At 49.2% G+C, this 21,824-nt stretch overlaps 1 protein-coding gene across 2 annotated transcripts in view; it reads left to right on the top strand.

Moving 5' to 3' along the window:
* The window catches only part of MAP3K13 (mitogen-activated protein kinase kinase kinase 13), a 46,106-nt gene that overhangs the window by 11,655 nt on the left and 12,627 nt on the right, over nt 1–21,824 (top strand). Inside the window, exons 3-5 of one of the 2 annotated variants that reach the window (XM_026038726.1) lie at nt 2,719–2,858; nt 16,024–16,556; nt 20,978–21,161. In XM_026038726.1, the coding sequence (XP_025894511.1) occupies nt 16,097–16,556; nt 20,978–21,161 (644 nt within the window). In that variant the 5' untranslated portion in view covers nt 2,719–2,858; nt 16,024–16,096. Of the gene's footprint in view, nt 1–2,718; nt 2,859–8,888; nt 8,937–16,023; nt 16,557–20,977; nt 21,162–21,824 lie in introns of those variants that run through there. The other variant, XM_026038728.1, reaches the window with a different exon arrangement.

Genomic DNA, 21,824 nt, shown 5'->3' with positions numbered 1-21,824 from the left:
ATTTTCTGGGGTTGAAAATGCCTTTGCTTCACATTTTGGAGCATTTCTTCATGAAGGACGCTGCTTTTTTAGCTGCTCCTGTCACTTGTCCTACCCCAATGTCTGTGAAAGCCAACTCTGTGCAGGCCCCCGCGCGACAAGCACCGTTTCGATGGCACCTCCCGGCCTCGGCTTTTAGCTCCCTCCTAGCAGGCAGCAGATGTATCCCAGTGAGTAAATCCCTGCTCCCCGTGGACCCTGCGGATGCATCAGGGCTTCGTTTATTAACCCTGATACCTACACTGAGCCAGGACACGTTGAGAACGTGGCAGGGGCCGGGGCAGCAGGCAGTAAACCCCATTAAATGCCACTGCTGGTCAGTATTTGCTGTTAGGTGAGCGAGGCCGCAGCTGCTGGTGGCAGCTTCAACCAGGATAAATTAGTAATGAGGCCATCGCTCAGGGWGCTCCTTTTGTTTCCCCTGTTTCAAAGCTGCATCAGCCTTTGGCAATTCAGGAGTCTGGGGCAGAAATCAAAGGTCTTTCCTGCCCAACGATGGTCGAATTGTTGCAGCAACCTGTGTTTAGTGCATTAGCTGCTATGTTGAAGCTGCCCTAAAGTCTGCACAAATTTGCAAAGCTTCTTCTGGCCAAGGAGGACATTTCTGTCACCTGCACTGACTCCTGAGTCGTTTTCCAGCTCTGCCTTCTTTTTTTTTCCCAGTTTTGGGTTACTTTGGTGGCACTGAGGGTGTCTGAGGACCAGGCTTGCTCCCGCAGGGTCCAGCCTAGCAAGACGGAGAAAACCAGTTGGAAAACCTCCTCAGTGCTTTTGCTCTGCAAATATGTGGAGTTCGACCTTTGCTGATAAGCTGTTATCAGCCCCCGGCTACAATAACAAACCCTCCCRTCCTCTCCCGTTGGGAGAGGAGGCTGCTTGCCCGGGCAACGTGCGCCCATCCCGAGGGCAAAGTTTCCTCTCGGAAGGAATCGGAGCTCCGAAGCTGCTGGTGGTGCTGTCTTCCCTGTAAGTGTTTATTTTGCACCAAAACACTTGGAATTAGGTGGGATTGCAGGAAGGCAGAGCCCCGGCACAACGCTCCCGCCCTTGGATGCAGGAGATGAAAGCCGCACCCTGCAGCCGRCCTTGTCCCGGAGCAGGGAATTCCAAAGCAAATAATGCTCCGTGTGCTCCGTTCTTCAAGCAAAATACATCTGCGGGGAGAAAGGTTTGAATCCAGATGTTCCCGCTGGGATTTTGTTAGGAGGAGAAACACTAGGCTAAAAGAATTCCTTGGGTCCATGATGGCTAAATTAAATACAGGAAAGGAAAAATCATTCAGCAGTAGTTTTGTGACTCTGTGTCCAGGTGATTTTTATTTTATATTAAGCCCTCCAGGTTTTGTAGCCATCCAGTTCACACGAACAGTCTTTAGCGAGGGGGCAAGTGGGTTCGTGCGTTTTTTACAGTCCACATCCACGCAGCAGAGTGCTCTGTATTTGCTGCCTTAGGCTTGCTTAGGTGCATCCCATCTCACGTTGAACCTGGGAGGCAGCAGCTTAAAAGCCAGTGGGAGGCTATAAAAGACACCAGTAAATGCCAGTGTCTAAACTGATCTGCTGGTAAAAGCGCTTGGTCCCCCAAGGCTCTTCCCGTCCCAGGCAGTTCTCGTCCTGCTTACCGGCGAGGAGAAGATGCTTTAAACTCCATCCTGGAAGGCAGTATTTTACATGCAAAATTCAGGAATTTATTTGGGTGGTTTGTGCTCAGCCTTGGGCAGCTACAGGCTCATGGCTGTTAAGAGCAGCTCTCTGTTTTAGTGGGCTCTTTTCCATGTGTGGGAGTTACCTGTGTTTAAAAATGCTGAGAGATCAGCAAGGGGGTCTCCTTTTTAATCTTTTTTTGAATCTCTCAAGTCTGGGGTTTCATTTATCTTATGGAGGATTTTTTTTGGTCAAAGRAAATATACCTTGAGACTGCATACGTATGTATACATAAATATATCTGTAATAATGTATTTATATGCATTCCCTTCCAGTCTTAAACYAGACATAGGAATTGTAATTGCTGTTTTTCTGCATTTTCTTTGTTTGCTGACAACAAAGCAACTTCTGGGTTTATTTAACCCCAGAAATGGTAAGTAATKGCCAACACTTACATTTTTGGACAGCATCAGGTGGAAATCCAGCACGTGTCTCCCACTGTCGATGCTGGAGGGATGCGAGCAGATGGACGGATCCCCCACCTTTGCAGAGTGTCAGATGGGTGGGTTTTGAAGGCATATTCCACAGAAACTATTCATTTTTCCAAAACTTTATCCATTAACAGAATGCTTAACTTTGGAGTCAGCTTTGACTTGCGGGGAAAGACCTGATGCTCCCTCCTGCTTGCGCAAAAGATTAGGAACGTGCTGAGCTTGACTGGTGCTGGGAGAGGTCTGGGAAGTGGCTGAGCTGTGTGATGCTGCCAGTGTTTTGCAAGGCCACAGCCTTGCAAAAAAACCTTTAGAAAACCTTTTTGTTTTCTAAAGCTTCTTAATTTTTGTTACTTTTAAATATCCAGCTACCATTGGGATGTGCTGATGGGATGCCCTGGTAGTCACTTGTCCATACACTTCACCTCTGGTCCTTCCGASATTAGATTTTCTGCTGTTACATTTCAGGTGGATCCCAGAGACGTTTATTCAAATACATCTTTGTTTAAGAGGATTCTGACTTTTCTCACTGCTGCTCTTCCTAGAGAGAAGTCGCCAGTGCCGGACCGGCCGAAACGTTACTCGTGGTGCAGCTTCGGGGAGCAGCTTCATTTATGTCACTTGAAGAGGAGGCCGAGTGAGCCACGAGGACATGGGCGTTCAGCGCTGCTGGAAAAATGAGCAGGTACCAGCAGCAATTTCCCTATTAACTGTAGTAACTGGTTAGCTGGGAGGTGTGAAACCATCAAGCCCTCGTGCCTGTTGTCACCCTTCCCTTTAAAAGGTAGCGCTGAGGTAAGTTGACCTGCTGGTTTAGGTTGCAGCTGGTCCATGGCTAAACTGGCTGCTTTGCAGTAGCCAACTTACAAGTGCTAAAGAGATGTTTGCACCGAGTATGAGCTGAATTTAAGTGTTTGGATTTTTCAAATTTTAACTTGACGTCTGAAAGCACTTGATTCGGATTTATCGCCGCCRTGAGGGGACGACTGACATATTAGTTTTCCGTCGCTGTGAGTACTGTTGTGTTGTACTTGACTCTGGTACCAGGCTGCTTTTTGGAGAATATAAACTTCATCACAGGCCTCGAGGCTGTTTTGAACTGAGTGCAGSTAGCAGTGAAGCTCCAGCCAAAATGGGTGTTGTTTGAAATCTGAAATCAACTTCTGAAATTTTGCAGTTTACCCCATTCTAGGGTTAATAAGGGCTTGTTGAGGGCTGTGTGTCTTTAGTCACATGTTTGTTCTGCAGCATCCATTGATCTTTTATAAAATCCTGTGCAACTCCTGTGCCATGGGCTCGGTTTCGCGCGTTGCTGACGCTGGGATGGTGCTGGGTGCTGTYGGTGGTGCAGACTCCTGCACCTCTGGCATCCCACCTTGGGAGATTCCCTGGGGAGCAAGCGGCACCACGGAGCTCCCTGCAGTTCCAATGAAAAGGCACCACATAGAAGCCTGGAGCAAGGCAGAGGAGGCTGCGTGTCAGCCGTGCCCTGGTCTCTCTCCTTGCTCTATATAAAGTGGCCTAGTCCCAGGAAATCTGTACTTTCCATGTTGGAAAACCCTCATGTGTTGTCAGGAGGCTCCTTGAGCTCCTGCCTCGGGTGTCCCAGTCCTGTTCGCTCCCTGCAGTCTCATTCYCTGAGGAGTGACCAGCTGAGCCAGAACGGAGATCACTTGGGAAGCTCTGTGATGACAACAGAGGCCTCTTGGCTTCGTACATTGTCATTATTTGAGCTTTGAAATTCAGCCTGCTGGTCTTCCTGTTAAAAATGCTTCATTTCTAGCACAAGTGCGGTCCATGCTGTGCACCCCAGGGTAATTCTTTCTCCTGTGTTGTGTGAGGGGTTAGGCTCAGTGGCTCCTTTAGTCTTCAAACTAACATTTTTCTTGCTCTCTGCAAAGAAAATCTTGGAGCTGCTTTCACTTCTGAAATAAGTGGCAGAGGGTTCCTTTCTTTGCCTCTCCTCTCATCTCCCRATGGGTACGTGTGGGCTTGTGACACTTCTTATAATAGGTATTGCCTTTGGTGGCTTGTTACTTAATATATTTTGAGTATTACTGTTCCTACAAATAGGTTGTGAATTGAATGCATCATGCTTGCAGGTGTCTTAGTTTAATCATTTCTGTTTCCTGTTTTGAAAAATAAAATGGTAAAAATTGTACATCACAAAACAACGATTCACTGGTGTGTGTAAACACTCAGACTGAGTCAGATTGACTCAACATTTACTTTCAAAGTGGGAAATGCTTTATATTTGTGTGTATGGTTTTATAATTAGTGTCAAGAATGTACTTTTTCCCTTTGACTTCTAGTCATCTTCAGAACAATTTTTGAAAGCCTGTACAGCTAATTTCTGAGAAGTTGCATTGGTAAAGTCTTTTCTCTGTATTTTATATTTGTAAAAGGAAGGTTATGTATTTGATAATCTGCATTACACGTATATATCTGTGCAAAGCACTGTGAAAAGGAGTATATTGCCTTGTTCTGTGGTTTTCTAGACATGAGGTTTAGAGGAATATTTTCTTGAAAGACTYCTTCTGTTTTGTTTTATGTGGATAAACCAGCTGAAAAATCACTCACCTATGTCTCCCTAGTTGTAAAATTACCTAAACTATTTTCTTCAGGTAGTAAACGGGTACATGTGGAATGTGAGAAAACGTTTAGTTGCAAGGAGACTGAGAATGATTTTGTCCTTTTTCTTTAGGTTTGTATGATCTTTCATGCAGAGAAGGCTGTGAAGAGCCTATCTGGGGAGGAATCCTGGTTTTGGGATTGCAGGAAGGCAAGAGATGCAGATACGTCTCGGGGTTGGATACATCTTAATATCTGCACAGTGAGGAGTGCCTGGGAGCCTTAGCAGTCATATTTTGAAAGTCTAGGCAGCTTCCACATTATGGAGGGTAATTTAAGGTGCAGTATTTTGCTGAAGAATTAAATCCTCCTTTGATTAGAACCTGGTATCGTCTCGAAAGCAATTAGTTGCATGAGCTGCCCTGCCCTTGCTTCATTGATGACAGTTCATCAGCTGCTTCATCARCTTTGCGTCTCCTTTCTGTTTCCCTCATCTTTTTGCATCAGTTTGCAGACAGGGCTCTCTGGGATGCTCTATACGTGGTGAATCTTGTAGTAGAAGTGGCTTTAGGACACAGAAGCTTGTAAGGGGGCTTATGAACTTCTGCAGATCGCCCGTCATTTGGGGATCAGGTGAATCAGGCAAGCTTCCCACTGCATAATCTGTCCTTATCTTTTTTTATTTTTCCCTCCTATGTTGTATTATGTTTTTATGAAGAACATGTGTGCACTCTCTGCAAGCTTTGCATGGAAACTAGGTGGGCAATGGGAGTTGGAGCACGCTCATATCCCGGAGCTTGAAGGGAGTGATGGCACCTCTGTTTGCACGTGGCTCTCATTCCTCCTCTCAGTGAGGACTTGTATTTACCAACAAAGTGCTCATTCTCTCTGGCTGGGCAAAATCCCATGCAATCCACATCAGGTGGCTGGGTTTAGGTGGAACATTAGGACGTTGACCAACTCTCCAGCACCCCTTTGGTGAATGTCACCTAATTTCTGGCTGCTCTTTGAGGATGGCTCCATGATATTGCAGTTGTCCAGCGGAGTGCTCGAACAAGAAGCAGGATCACTGCTGCTAATGAGCTTAGCACTCTTAATCTGAATATTTTGAACCAAAATTCCATTAAGCATCATGACTGCGACCGTTTAAAGYGTTGTCATAACTCTTCATTAAATGAGTAGCTCCGTGTCGTGGTTCCTTAGACAACTYGGGAGGATTGAGCCCTTGGACCTGCATTTAGCAGCGAAGGAAAAGAAGAAATGTCTGGAGGGGAAAGAGAATCAAATAGAAGCACTGAGCTCCACAGGGGAAACGATACCTTTGTGAGTGGCATTAGACATAGCAGAGCCTGAGATGAAAATACTGGGTTGGGTTTAGTTTTCTTAAGAATATTTCCATAGGGCTGATCCATAAGAAACTATCGCGATACTGCAGAGAACTGTTAAGATACTAAAAATAGTGCCTTATTGTAACAGTTTCTGATTACTAAATACTTAAATTCTCAGTGGACTTTTCTTCTTGTAGCTCTAGCTAGAAGTCTGATTTATATTCCTCAAAGAGGTTGTAGAGCAGCAGCAGCAAGATTTGATCAAGAGAGACCTTATACTGTAAAAGATAAGATTTAAAAAGATCTGGTCTTACTGTAAGTTCTCACTTCTTCAGTATCTTCATAGGAGAATAAAAAAAAGCTGAAATGTTCCGAAACATCATGTTGACCCTCTGCCTCCAAGCATCACTGCTATGGCTAGAAGATTTCTGGGGCAGTTTTTTCTTCTCTACTCTGTTATATGAGACAACACAACTTTTTTTCAACTAGTGCTTTGCAGTATTTATCTTTTAGAAGATTTCTTCTTACATTCCTCTTGATGCAGTTTCAGTCTATTACTTGTGTCCACCATGGATGTGGAGGATGGTTTTTCTTTGCAGAAGCTCTTTCTAAGGACCCTTATCAGGTCTCCTCTCAGTGTTATCTTTTCTTTTACTTTCTTTTTCTATCCTCCACCTTTACTTTCTCAGAATGAGAAGGACCAACCTCTCTTCATTCACTCTTTCCCAGTGGCTCTTACTAACATCTTTCTTCACRTGCTACACTCCAAACCCTGGACTTGCAAGTCCAGCTTAAGCCTTAGTGTCACTAAGCAGACCAGGGGGGTTAATTCCTACTTGTTCCTACTTGTTCTCCCATCTACAGGTTAACAATTTCCTATCTGGGAAGAGTCTAGTTGAAAAGCTGGAGATCACTGAGATCTTCTGGAGCTCTAAAGTAGGACCTTTTCCTTCCTGTCACCCACCAGGAAGATGAGGGTATTTGCAAGAGGGCTGTTTGTCTGTGGGCTTGGAAATTGAACCAAAGACTACAAATTTTAGAACTTAAGAGGCTGTTTAGCCTTTTGCACCTCTCCGTGTGCCCTGTGGTTTTATAAACAGCCTCATGGACACAGTCATAAAATTACCATTTCAGGCACTTTAGTTCTTGTTGAATTTTCAACTTTCTAGGGCAGAATCCACCACAGAAGTGGCCAGCGTTTGCTTTGTTATCATGCACTTCACTGGCCAAGGTGCTGGGATGAAGGGTCCCTCTGCAGCRAGACCAAAATCCCAATATTTTCAGTCAAAGTTTGTATTAGGATTTTGGCCCAAGAAGAGTGTCAAAGCACAGGCCTTTGACAGCCAAATTGCTTCCTGAATATTGACATATTGTTCCATGTCAATGACATTGTTCAATGTTGCTATCCTTGATCTCCTGCAGTTTCGGTAGTTTTCCAATGTATTAAAATTCCAGGTCACTGAGTTGAAGTTGTTAGAAGATTATTTTAGGCCTGGGCTCAAGTTAATAGTAGATGCTAGCTAGAAATGCTGCGCCTAACAGATCCGGGATAACCTTCTTATTAGCTAATTGGCTTCAAAGYACTTAATTATCCTCTGTCTTTCAAATATGGGGAAAAGATATTTGTTGCCTCCTCCTATGCTTCCTTTTGTGCCGTGATTTTTGCCTGCTGTGTCCTCTAATGGTCTAGTTCCTTGGTTAGAGCGTGTGTTGCTCTTGCGTCCTCTTAGAAACTGCCATTAATTTTAAGCTAATGGTTACTTTTTGTTTTCATAGTGAGTTCGGGTGGTTATTTGCATTAAATTTGGTATCTTTCCTCGGAAATGCTAACCCTTGATCTCCTGGAAATAATTTTCCTTTCTCATTTTCTCTGTCTTTACTCGTTCCTCAGCAATGTCTCCCTTCCTTCCACTTCTTGCTTGTGTTGTGGTGTTCTTCCATTCTTGTGGCTTTTGGCTTGAAAGAATAGGTATTTCTTCATCCAACTTCCTCACCACATGGTGRACTGGGAAGCAGAGGAGATGATGCTGAGGAAGTGTCCAGGGAGCCCCGGGATTGCCCAAGGGAGGTGTTTGGGTGCCAGAGGAGAGGGGTTGGCTGGTSCAGGCCTCCTCTGAGAGGCTTAAATCCCACCTCAAAGATGGGTCAAAACTCAGCTGCTGTCCTAGCCCCCAGCACCAACCTCTCCYCCTAATAACTGTGGTTTTCCATCAGGAGGGTCTCCATGGGGATGGGTTTCCAGGGCTTCTCTCCCCTCCACCCGGGAGGGACTGGGATATCGGTCGTGGAAAGGGATGTTTCACAGGCCAAGGAGCACTGAACATGGAGAGCTGAACGTGAACATGGAGAGTTCTTGGGGGTGCTCCCGTTCACGTTGATCYTTGGGGGGGCATTTTTCCCAGCCGCCCGCTGTTGTCCACCCAGCGGCTCCCTGCCAGCGCTGGCGTACCCAGAGTTATTTAATAATAATCCCCCGATGCGGGTTCCTTGCAGGAGAGGCCATTTAACCCCCCGGACCCCGGGGCACCGGGACAGATGGCCGGGCCGAGCCCCGGCCTCGGGGTCGCCCCCCGCCGTGGCCGTCGCGGCGCCGGGGGCCGCGGCCGTGGCCCCCCCGTCCGCGCGCGGCCCCGTTTCCATCCATTCATGAATCCGTGACGTCAGGGCGCGTCGCTGCTCCTTGCAGCAGCCTGCAGGGCTGTGGGGGTGGAATTTCCTTTTATTTTGCAACACTTCCTTTTTTTTTTTTTTTTGATTTCCTCCCCTCTTCCCCCTTTTCCTTTCCCTTTTCCACCTCCCCCTAGCCCCCCGCTTCCAATTTGCTTCCCGAAGCAGGAAAATGGAGCGTGGCGCCGGGGATGCTGGTGAGTAGCCGGGGGCCGCGTGCGCCTCGCGCCGCCGCCTCAGGGAGCACGGGGGGACGGGGACCCCCAAGACAAGGCAGGAGGGACCCGGGCCCCTCCGAGCCGCCCTCTCCTGCCTCCCGCCGCCTCCACGGACATTTTTCCAATGAGGTTTCGCACGTTACCTTCCCTGCGCCCCCCCTTCCAGGGGGAGGGAACGGCAATGGAGAACGGATATTTATGGAGCAGGCAGGGAAGGACACCAGAATTACCAGGGATGGTAGAAGGAAGCTGAACTCGTTCTTTTTTCCTTTTTTTCCTCCTTTTTTGCCTTCTAGGCAATTGTAATTTTTTTAATCTCGCGAGCTAATGAATGAATTCTTCTGTCGTGTTGCGATAATGAATAATTTAAATTTCACCCTGAGATGATGGCGGGGAGGGGGGATGCGTTTCTCCTCGTAGCAGCCTGGTAGGAATTTGCTCTTTTATTCTCGCAAGCGGCCGCTCGGGCTGCTGTGCTGAACAGCTGATCCTTAACCCGCCGAGCCCCTGCAAGAGGAGGGAGCAGCAGCTTTTTGCCCAATGCTGCCTGGGGCAACTCTGCTCCTGTTCTTGCTTCCTCAAACATGGAGCATGGTGACATTATTTTTATTTTTTTGGAGTGAAAGGAGGGGAAATGTTCCTTTTTCAGGGGAGCAACTGAAGAGGGAGGGGGGGACTAAGCATTGCAGCAGCTTCATCGAACCGAGCAATGCATGTCTTAAAATAAAGTTGTGTTTGTTAGTGTGTAGAACACGGACCTGGGGCTCCTGTGTTCATGCACATTAGTCTGGTTTGGGAGAAGAAATGCCCGGAAAAGCCCAGTGCTTGGCTTTGGAGCTGGATTGATTTTAGGGTTGACAGATAACTTAGAGCCCAGAATATCTTGGAGGCCCTCCGATYGCTTCTTAGATAGGCATGAGCTTCCCTAAACCTGTTTTAAAAACGTGGATTTGGGGGGATTTTTTGGTTTGTATTTTTGTTTCTTCCGCTTGCTTCTTTACGCTTTCTCTTTTGTCCTCCGCTGACAAGAGCTGGAAGTGGCTTCTCTCCAGTGGATCAGAAAATTGGGTAGTGATTGATTTGAGGCCTTCCCTAGGTAAGCTGTTGCACAATTAGCATTTATAAAAATATGGTTCTGCTCGAGAACTTCATAAGAAAGGTTTTATAGTATTTGCAGGGTCTTTGGYTTTCCTGCAAAGTTTTCTGGATTTCTGCAGGCAATACAAGAAAGGGACCATGGTCAGACTGGAAAGAGCTGTCCCCATCACCGGCTTGCGGCAGGTTAGGTGTGTGGAACAGGTTTGCAGCTGCCCAGAACAGCATAAATAAGCTTTAAATAAGTCTTTATTTAAAGACTTCACTGGTTTTAAGACTTCCCATTGGTGTCTTGGCCCCAAACTGACCAAAAATGGCCCCAAATTTGCGTCAAAACAAATGTCCTCTGCAGGCAGGAGGCAGAAATGCCATGTGGATTTGCTCCTGTCCTAGTRAATGCTCCAAGGCGCCTGGACCTCCATCCTTCCCACCTGTTTCCAAGACCTGCTGCAAGGCTGGAGGTGGGATTTGGTGGCCGGGAAGCAGAACTGGGAGCAGGGAAAAGGAGCGAACGGCACCCAGGACCAGTCTGGCGCCTCGCGTGGTTTCACGTGGGAGTTTGAGTCATTCTTTGCGTTGCTGAAAATAGCACCTTGATGTTGATCTTCAACCTCAAAGACCTCTCAGCTGTTAACTAAACTTTGCACTACTCCTTGAGGGGAAAAAGCAATATTTTGGTTCTATAAGGGGAGGAAATAACAAGGTAGGGTTTGGTGGTGTGTTGTAGTGGCCGAGTGGGGCATTGCTAAGGAAACTCTTAGGTGTCTGTGAACTTAGCTTTGAGTTTGGCTTTTGCAGTTGCAAAGTCTTGGAGTTTAAGCACTGTGATTGGTTATTGTTATTCAGCAACGTAACGTGAATCTTTAATGAGCAAAAAATCTCAGAATTTTGCAGGGTGGAGAGCAGAAAGGGCTAGAGCAGAGCCCAGAGCTGTGGCTGGCGTTTAAATGGTGCCTTGTGCCATGAAGACGGCTGGCAAGATGAAAGAGTGGAGCAGAGCTGCTGGTTGTTTCCCAGTTTTGTTCTCACATAAATTCTTGTAGTAAGTCAGGAGTTTAAGAGACTGAGCAGGCTTAGTCTCACCTTTAAGCCAGGTAATGGTTTAGAAATGGTGTCAATCGGCCCCTGGTGCAGGTAGCCCTGGGGCCGTGGGCGCCGCAACGTTATGTTATGCAACGTCCCTGCTCTCCTCCAGCAGCAGCTCACGCGGTGGCCGAGCCCGGGAACGCGGAGCCCAGGGCAGCGGCGGCGCTTCAGCACCTCCAGGAACCCCTTCCGTGGGGAACCCCGGCGCTGGGAACCCCGGCACGAGCAGCTCGGTGCATGTGTGGAACGGGAGCCGATCCGGATCGCCCGGACACGAGGCCGGCATCTCCTGGGCCACCTTGTTCACCACGAGAAACTTCCCAAGGGCTTCGTTTTCCTTCCTCCAAATCATATATTCTGTCCCCAAAACCCCTCACCGGTTAGTGCCCATGTGGTAAAGAAGGTCCTGGTTAAATCTCTTTATCCTGTGGCTGTGGAAATCCCTTCCTCTGCTGAGGCCCGATGCATGAATTTCATGGAGTGGGAAGAGTCGGAACAGTTCTGGAAAGGGGCAGTAACACCTTGGGATCCAACTCCAGCTCTCTGAATGAGTCAAGAGCATGTGCAAAAAGATCCAACTGAGGCACACGGAGATGATTGTGACCAGAAACTCTCTCTCTACCAGATATTCTCAAAGAAATGTCGCAGTTAGAGCTTAATGGGATAATATCAAGGATTAAATGATATGGAATAAGAGTAGGGGTAAAGAGACAGTAACACTGATAACTTTTCACTGAAGCAGGAGTTGTCAGAGCTGTTCTGGAGTTTGCTTTGCTTGTTTTCTTTATGCCTCTCTTTCCCTCTGCCTCMCTTAGGAATATTAAAGCAGAGCATTTCTCTATGAGAGCAAACTCTTTGAGAGAGGAAAAGGGGGAAACGAATTGCAGAGAGTGCTGGAAAGCTCTCATGAAAGTGAGAACGTGATAAGGTAACAGTCAAATTCTACGTTGATTAGATAACATTTAATCTTAACAGTGTGTATACRGGAATTAGCCTCTGAAGTAGCTTTTCTCACTCAGGAATGAGATTTTAAGGTTCTGGCCTTAAACTTATGGAAAAATTAGTATACTGAGGTGTGCTTTGAAATCTCATGGGATTTATTAAGTAATTATTAGGTAGAAATAGAAAGCAAAACATCTTCCTTATGCCTTTGTGTGTCCCTGTTGTGGCCCACGTCTGTGTTTTTGTCTGGGCTGTTAGTCTAAGATGAGAGCAAAGAAATGGAGAAGGTGCYGGGGGTGATGCAGGGTACAGTACAATTGTTATGGGATGGGTGAGTAAATAGAGGGGTGAAAGRGGTGCCCCCTAAGAGCACACGACATCCAGAAGGCAAATGCTGCTGAAATGGGGGGTTATTTCGCCCAATTTCTGATCAAGTGTCYGTTTGACGAATGGAATTAGCAGGTGAGGGGTTCAAAGCAAACGATAGTTGACTCCACGTTATGTAACGTGCRGTGAAGCCACAGAATTTCTTGCTGCAGGGTAGTAATTGCTGAAGTTTCCTGGACTGAAAAGCTCTGTCATGTGTTTGTGCAGGAAAAAATACACTGTGGGCTATAAAACAGGAAAAATACTGTGGATGTGATTGATGCAGATGCTTAGTGAGCTGCACATCCCTGGCACTTGGATGGGACTGTCTTGGGAGACTTCCATGTGTGCATATCCTTTCTCCCCTTGCTCCGTGGAAGCAGGTGGTGGGGCTGGATGAGCCCTTGGTTCCTGTGTGGTGTAGGTTCTGCCTACACTATGCTCTGGGTGCTGCTTATTTCCTTTCTAAAGGTCTCTTTGGAATATATAAGGTGCTGAGCAAACCTCTAGCTGGCTCCGTGCACAGCACTTGATTTTGGCTATTATGGATGTTCCTTGGCTGCTGCGCTGCACTATTCCTGTCAGCAAAGGTTCAGACCAACAACATAGGAAGGGCTGTTTTTCTCCTGAGTACCCCTGTAATATAAATACTTTTGTCTCTCTGTAAAAGCATTTTGGCCCAAAATGACAAATCCCTATTCGTTTGGGGATACAGACTGAACAAACCGAGTAAAGGCTGCAAGGCTGGTTTAAATGGACCCACGTGGATCCTAGTTTTTGTTGGCGTAGTTTGGATGTAGCTTCATACGTGTGGTTACACATGTGGTACTTCACATGCAAGATCCCTGTGGCTGCAATGAAACGTTTTGCAAGTATTTGAGCATCTGATGCTTGTGAAGCCTGAGCAACAGCTACCACGTAACTCGGGAGATAACGGGGCTTTATACACAGCTTTTTGGTGGGTTTGTGCCAGCTGCAGCTTCGAGTGGGTGCTAAGGTGGTGTCCCAAGGCCAGGGTGCTACGCCCATGTGAGAAAGGGACGTTTAGAGATTGCAGGGGTGTTCCCAGTGCAGAGAGGCCTCTCTGCATCGCCAGACCCGACGCAGCCACTGGGATGCAGGAGGAAGAGTCGGCATAGCAGGAAAACCGGAGGCAGCTCCGGGTCTGAGCGTGACACAGGTAGGGACCCGGCCGCGGATCAGCGCTCCTGAAAGGAGGAGCGCTCGCTGTGCTCCCCATGTCTGATGCCTTGAGGTGCCCTCCGCGTCCCTGCTGTCCGCACACGGCTCAGCCTGGCTTGGGGAAGCGCTGGCCTCCGAAGGGAGCGATTCACAGGAACGCAGGATACATATACATCCATATATATGTGTATGATATATATATACATATACATATGTGTATAGAGAGCTCGATGTTATGAGGCTCAGCAATACCACGAGTGGTCTGGCTGCAGAAATAGGGGAGGCCAGACAGTGACGCTTGAAAAGCTGCCTTCATGCCCCGTGCCACGGGACGGCGAGGTCAAAGAAAACCTCATTTGTCTGTGGGAAATCAGATTTTGAGAGGGGAACACGCTGTTCGTTGCAGGATTTATTGTAATATGCAACTATTCAAGAATCATTTCCCCGACAAGCCGACACTGATGGGCCGTGGCAGCGGCCGCCCTCTCCTCCAGTGGATCCAGAACCTTTCCCTTGAAACGGGGTAACCTGTCTCCATCGTGGGCTTCGTGCACCAGCTAAAGGTAAAAGGGAAGCTTAACTTTCCCAGCAGTGCTGAGAAGCACATTGCAAGGGGGTGATGTACCCCAATAATCCCTTTGGAAGGTGCGAARTGCGTGCACATGAGAGCTGCTCCCCATTGCATCTGCGGGCTGGAAGCTGCCTGGGAAGGCGGGAGCCGAATCCCAGCACGTGGAGTCGGGTGTTGGGAGAACCATGGAGCAGCAAAGCCATTTTATCCTCTAAATCCTCTTTAATGCTTCGTGCTCCTCCCATTACTTAAATTTGGAAGGCTTTGGTTGGGATGCTTTCTCCTTACCACCTTCCTTTAGCTTTTATTCTAGGGTTTCTTGCAGGGGACAATGAGCTTGGCTCCAGGTTGCCTATTATTCCATGGTGTAAAAGCAGTTCCCCCATAGGGATGCCCTGCTTTTCTGTAAGGAMCCCTGTGCCTCTTGGATATGAGTGGGGACAGCAGCCAGGAGCACTGAATTGGGGTGTTTTGGGTGTTTCTGAGGCCAGGGACCCACACTGCAAGACTGGCCACGTTTGGTTGGGGAGGAACCATTCCCAAGTTGAATTCAGCTACTTTACAACCTCCCTGACCTTCTCTTAACACCACTTCTGCGTAGCCCCCGTGTGAGCAGGCGGATAAAGCAGGTTCTGGGATGTTCCCGTTGGATGCTCATCTCCCTGCTGTGGGAAGGAGGAGCTGACGGAGCTTTCCGGACACTCCGTGTCCCGGTTCCTCGGAGGTGACTTCATCTCAGGAGCTCGAGGCCGCACGCTGCTCCCCGGCCATCGGCTGCAGCGACCTGGCCACCCCGTGCTGCCCTTGCAGGCTGCTTGCAGAGCCCAGCACTTTGCACCCCGCGCAGTTCCCTTGCTGTTGAGCGAGGTAGTTTCTCTTGGCCATTTTTCATTCCTTTCCCAACCTCAGGTGGAATTTAAGATCAGTCGTTGTTCTGCTCTAGGCTGAATGCACTTAACCATTTCTGACACCAAATCAGAGGGATTTTCATTTTTTTGTTGTTTATTTTTTTTCCAGAAGTGGATCTTTTTTTTTTCAGAAAAAGGCTCTTTGGGGAAACAAGCCCTAGGGAGTGAGAGATGGGGAGACTTTTCAAAGGGGACCCCTCCCATCAGTTTATCCACAGGCTGCCTGTGACTTCGAGCAGGGTAGCAGGGGGAGATGCTCCTCAGGCTGTCAGATGGACTGTTCTGGAGAAATCCTTTTAAGGCTAATATATAGTTTAAGTATGTAGGATTTGCTGCGTTGACCTGGGAAAGGAGCAAAGGAAAGAGCTAGAATGGTGCCGACTCGGCGGGGCTCTGTGGGAGCAGGTTCAAACCACCCCTGGGTGGCTTTGGGGCGTGGGTGTCACTGTGCTCTGGTTCTCACACTGTGCTTGAGGGTTTGCAGAGGAGTTCTGAGCTTGGGGACTGTTCTGGACCCCAGGGCTGTGCCTGGATTCGAGCCCTGGCAGAGCTAGGGGACTCCTGAGGGTCAACTGTGCCCTGGTAAAGGCTGTAGAGTAACTGTGAGGAGATGGATCTTTCTTCTWAGAAGTCTGGACAAGATTTGGGCTTTTCAGGAAAAGTTGTGGTGTCTCTTTTGTAGACAATTTTTGCTGTAGATTACTGAGAAAAACCTTCCCCGTGCAGTGATTGTGCTTCGTGTGAGTGGAGTTTCTGCAGGAATCATTTATTTCCTTCATTTATATAATAACTTACTAAGTAACAGCAGCCCTGTGGTATAGCTAGTTAATTATCAGCCCATCTTGGCCCAGGTGCTTTATGAAAATACTGTAATGGTAAAATTGTTCTTTTTTTTTTTTTCCCTTCTCGCCTCCAGGTCCCGGGTCCCCGTGCGGCGTCTGAATGGCAGTGTGCCCCTTCTCTGAGTACCAAACCAGCCCGTCCTCTTGATGCACCCTCACAGCATCATGGCCAGCACTCAGGAGCGCCTGAGCTCGTCTTCCTCCCCCGGCTCGGCGGGCAGAGCTTCCTGTGAGGAGAAAGACTCGAGCCCGTTCCCCGAGGAGCAGGCGGATGCTCGTGCCGCGGCCTCGCCGCCCGCCGAGCTCATGGAGAGCGCCAGCAGCCCCGGCACGGCCGCCGTGCTCACCAGCATGAGCGAGGACTCCCGGGAGCACTTTGAGAACAGCGTGCTGCAGCTGCGGGAGCACGAGGAGCCCGAGACGCCCCTTCCCCAGGGCCCCAGGGGCGACGGCGACGGCAACGGCGGCGCCGAGGACGTGAAGGTGCAGTTCAACCGGTCGGGCAGCGGCAGCGGCGGCTTCCTCGAGGGCCTCTTCGGCTGCCTGCGGCCCGTGTGGAACATCATCGGCAAGGCGTATTCCACGGACTACAAACTGCAGCAGCAAGGTAAGCAGGGGAGCCAGGCGGCGTTTCTGCCGGGGCGAATGTGGCAAGAGGAGGAAATCGGCCCCGGGCCTGTCCCCAGCTCTCTGTGTGACTGTTTTTGTCTGATATTGCCCTCTTATGGRTTTGCAAAGCAAAATTCTGGGTGTACATCCAACAGCCATTGTCTGCAGCAATGGCAGCTAGTGATGGAGGAAAAACCTGCGTGTTCTAGGCCATGCCTTGGACCCCCGTGGCAGGCTGAGGTTGAACCAAGCATTTGCTTAAGTGAGGATTGGGAATAACTGTGGCAAACACAGGGGTCCCACCAACTTCTTGGCTTCTGCACTCGTGCCACGGGAGCTTGATATGGACCTTTGTCCTGCACGTGGCTGTGGGGCTCTGTGGCAGGTAGCACAAGTACTGCTTGTCTGCGAGCCTGTTACTTCTATGCCTTTTGATCAGGAGTAGATTACACTTTTTTATGTATTTCCATGGAAAAGTATGTAGCTGGGGACAGGATAATGTCCTAAACAAGCGCACACTTAGGTTTTTAGTGGCTCTGAATGCTGAGGAGCTGTGTGTCTGATGCCTGCGGTGTCTAATTTCCCCCCTAGCACAGGGCAGGGAAAAGCCAGATGGGAACAGGACAGGCTGTGTTTGAATTAAGGAACTGAGCTGCTTGAGGGGGCTTCTTAGCAGCAATGGGAGCAGCCTGGACACTGCACCCGGCTGTGGGGCAGTGCTGTCCTGTGTGGCCACCGTTGTGGCTCGGAGTGAGGGAAATGGTTTTCTGACACGGACAAGCTGTTGGAAAATCATTGACAGTGTTTTGAGGTGGTTTGTGTCTGAAGCACAGGGATTTAGTGGGGAAGACGGGGATTTATGGGGACGAGTTTCCTGTAGGAACTGTGAAATAAATATAAAATCTTCTAAGTGAAYGTATAGGTGTAAGTGGGACCGTCAGTGCTTCTTGGCCAGCTCTGACGGAGCGGGCTCGTCAAAGGCTGCCTGAGCWGCAGGTCTGCAAACAGCCACATCGGATCAGCTCTGAACCCAAAGCAACGGGGTTATACCTGGCACGGGGTAGTTTTGGAAAAAACAAAGCTGCTAAATAGGGGTCCAGATTGAGACAGACTTGGGCTCTTTCTGCTTCCCAGCTCAGGGCAGAGGAATTTCTGTCTGTGCTGCAGTAGCAGCCCCTTGTGCACAAGACTCAAGAGTTTGCTTGTATTTCAGCTCCTCCAGAGCACGTGGCTTTTGTCAGAATTGGTCCTGACCTTGTAGGCCTGTGTTGGACTCTGGCATGTGAGGTTGAGCATCTAAATAAGAGGTGACCCCAGATTCCAGGGGAATTGGCACTTTGGGAGCATTGTGCACTGCAGAGCTGGACGCGGTTAGGCYTGGGAGAGGAGCCTGGCTGGGGAGCCTCTCCTGTAGAGGCAGAGGAGCTGCTGAGTAGTCGGTGTCGTTCCAAGGAGGCTGGTTTCAGGGTGTTGTTGTGAAGCCTCCTGGGCTTGTGCGCCCAACTCCTGTGTGTGACACTGACATTTCCCAAGGAAAGGACACGCACGCGCTCGCTTGCTTGCTCTCTGGCATCAAATAATGACGTTTTCTGTGATAACGTGATACGATGAAGAGAACACAAGGTGCAATGTGTGTGTGTGGTGTTTTCAAATGAACATTCATAATTTGGGGCCTTCAGCCYCTATTTTGATGTGCTGCTCAGAGCAAGAGGAAAGCCCCTCCTCAAGGCAGTGCCCTCTGAGCAGGGAGGTGGCATTTGGGGCATCACTGGGACAGGTCCCYCTCCAGCTGTGCTGGAGAGCTCAGTGCAACACGTGCTTTGATGGTCCCCAAGGGACCCCTTCTGTTGGGTGGAGGTTGAGCACAGAGAAGATTCAAGCACCAGCTCATGCGAATGAACTGCTGGGAATGTTGTGTTTTAGGGGATTTGCATTTAGGGGATCTCCGTGCGTGGTGCCTTGCCCTCGGGCTGTTGTGGCYGGGTTTGCACAGGCGCTGCTGGAGCTCCATAAGTAGCTGTCCGGGGAACATTGATGATCTTGGCTCCTGGCACTGCTTGGATGTCTCGGGTGGCTTGTCCCACGTCCTCTCCTTCCCAGCACTGTCCCGAAGTGGAAGCATGAGCCCGATTTTCCAACATTGAACCTTGCTAAGGTCCTTGAGGGTGRTTCTGAGAGCTCTCGGGAGCATTTGCCCAGAGAATTTATATGTTTGTTATTTAGCAGGTGAGTTTGTGTGGTAGCAGAGAACCCTGGCTTGCACCACGGATACTAACAGACCCCAGTTTTAAGCTGCTTTCCTCCTCCAGCCTCAGTTTGAGGGAAGTTTCKCAGTGCTCCTTGTGTTTTGTGAGCCAAATTCATCCCTGATGTTGGCTATCCAGAAATGCAGTGACCCTCTCCTGTACAATGAAAGGGTTTTTAATGGGTTTTATGGTGCTGTATGGGCTGCCTTTTTGTTCTGCTTGAATTTCCAGCAGCTGCAGGATGCTTCCCTGGGGACTGTGTGGCTGCTGCTGTCCCTAACCCTCTTCCCTGGCCCTGCTCTTTGGGGAGCAGGTGGGATATTCCGACCCTGCTCCATCAGGAAAGGACCTTTCTTGCCAAACAGACCCAGCTGCAAACGTGTGCTGGCTTTGTTTGCAGCCTCTGTGCTTTTGCCTTGGCAAAAGGCTGYGAGGAATATTAAGAGACAATTAAGGCTCCTAAGTGATATCAGCCATTACTAGGCACAGGCTCCKGGTGCTTCAGGGAAATAAATGACAAAATCGTGAAGCTTTTCGAGGAAAATCAGTCTTCTCCCATGCAAAGGAGTTAGAATTTTGTTGCAGTGGAATAGCTTCAGTTCTGCCTGGCCAAAAATACAGTTCATTGAGGAACACAAAGCGGCAGCCACGAGGCCACCATCTTCAGAAGCCATGTATTATGAGTTAAAAATAAATGCAGATCYTCTCTTCATTTCTCTGTGAATGTGTTTAATTCCAGGGCTGTCTTAAATGACAAGAAGTGTTGGAGTTGCGTGAAGGACAAGGCTGGYTTTAGAGCACTGGAGTGGCTTGTGGTCAGGATGGTGGTTGCAGCACATGGAAACATGGCTCAGGGGTTGGTTTGTGGGGATGGCTTAGGAGGAGATGCACAAGTTACCCATGTTTGTTAGGCGGGTGGTACAGCCCCCTCACTGTCYTGTGGTGGTCTGGAAAGTTGAAGATGGGGGTTGACCACCCTGTCYCCAAGGGCTGGGGACACCGTGTGTCCCCAAGTGCATGTCCTGCCTTGCAGATGGGCCCCGTGGGCTCTCTTCTCCCATATCCTCATGTAAGGCAACGTTGCAAGCACTTATCTGTGTGAAACCTGCTCATATGTGTGAAGGAACATGAGGTGAAGAGAGAACTTGGCCGAGTGCAGGGGACTTCTGAGCTGTAGGTTCACTTGTTCCCCCAGCCTGGGGCAGAGGCAGACACTACTTCATAGCTGCTGCCTACAGGCACGGCTTGRCTTGAGAAATAAGTGCCTTAATTCTCGCTGCTCCTGCTAAATAGGTTTGTACTCGCAGCTTAAATCTCTTTTGAGTTAAGGAAATTACTGTTTGTGTGATGTTAAGGTAGTTTAAAGATAACAGACACTGAAACCTTCTGTTTTGATGGGCACGACTGTCTTTAAGTGCTTTAAACCATGTTATTGAACCACTGTAGCAGCGCCCCAACAGGACGTGTGCAGGGACCTCGGAGCCTTTCCCCAGTGTCCCTTGGCCCGTTGGACACCATGTGGCATTGGTGGGAGGAAGAGCTCTTGTGGTGACCAGCAGTGGTGGCCGGTGGACTTTAGTTGGGTAACCTGCTGGGTGCAGCCTGGGTTTTACCACCTTGCCCCCTCTGACTTCCCTTCTTTTCTTTTTTTTTCTTTTTTTCCTCCTATTTTTTTGCCCTGCTTCTAAGGAGGGGGAGAACTTTCAAATTTTTCTGATGATGTTATTATTATTATTACTATTATTAATTATTATCACTATTGTTGTTGTTGTGATTTTCCCATCAGTGCTTTTCAAGGCGGGTGTGCGCTCAGGAGCGGCTGCTGCCGTTCTCGGCAGGTTTGGAGCGCAGGACGCAGCCCGCGGTGCAAACACAGCACCTGGGGCATGTGGAGCTGTTGCCTGCCTAGCCAAAGCAGCTGCTGGAAAGAGCTGGTGGCTCTGGAGAAGCAGCAGAGAGGGTGAGGAGGMGGAGGCTGAAGGCACGTGTCATGGGAGAAGGGGGTGCTGATGCTCCACACTCCATCTTGGGGAGATCCTGCCTCTCTCCCCCCCAGCAAAATCCACCTCCAGAGCTGTGCAAGGCGATGGCAGGTGCTGCCACAAGGTGATCCCAGGGTGGAAGAGCTTTACGGGCTGTTCTTTGAAGCTGTTGCCCGCTTGCTTGCTCCTAGACACGTGGGAGGTGCCCTTTGAGGAGATCTCGGAGCTGCAGTGGCTGGGCAGCGGCGCGCAGGGAGCTGTTTTCCTGGGCAAATTCCGAGCCGAGGAGGTGGCCATCAAGAAAGTGAGAGACCAGAACGAGACTGACATCAAGCACTTGCGGAAGCTCAAACATCCGAACATCATTGCCTTCAAGTAGGTTGGGGTGTCTGCTGGAAGCACGTGAGCACCACCCCTGTCAGGGGAGAGGGTGRCAGCTCTCATGCCCTGGCCAAATTCTTCATTGAGGAATCAAGCTGTTGGACAGAGCGGGCAGTTGCCCTTTGCGTCCTCTTTCATGTTGGCCCTTGCTGTGAAAGGGAAGCTGTGGACCCCAATGCTGCCCCTTGGGTACGCTGACAGACTGCGTGCTGTGACCCCTGCCCACATGYAGGCAGTCCAAGAATCACAGCATGGTTGAGGTTGGAAGGGACCTCTAGAGATCATCTAGTCCAACCTCCCTGCTCAGGCAGGGACACCCAGAGCACGGGGCACAGGGTGGCATCCAGGCGGGTTTTGAAGACCTCCAGAGAAGGAGACTCCACAGCCTCCCTGAGCAGCCTGTTCTAGGGCTCTGGCACCCTCACAGGAAAGAAGTTCCTCCTCATAGGAAGATGGAACTTCCCGTTGCACCCATTACCCCTTGTCCTGTCATTGGCTACCACTGAGAAGAGCTTGGCCCCTTCCTCCCTACATTCCCCCTTCACATACTTACACATGTTAATCAGATCCCCTTTCAGTCTTCTCTTCTCCAGGCTAAACAGGCCCAACTTGTTCAGTCTCTCCTCATACAAGAGATGTTCCAATCCCTTAATGATT

This window comes from Nothoprocta perdicaria, unplaced genomic scaffold, assembly GCF_003342845.1.
Source record: "Nothoprocta perdicaria isolate Ctin4 unplaced genomic scaffold, notPer1 scaffold_217, whole genome shotgun sequence".
NCBI lineage: Eukaryota > Metazoa > Chordata > Aves > Tinamiformes > Tinamidae > Nothoprocta > Nothoprocta perdicaria.
This window is presented reverse-complemented; position numbering and strand designations above follow the sequence as displayed.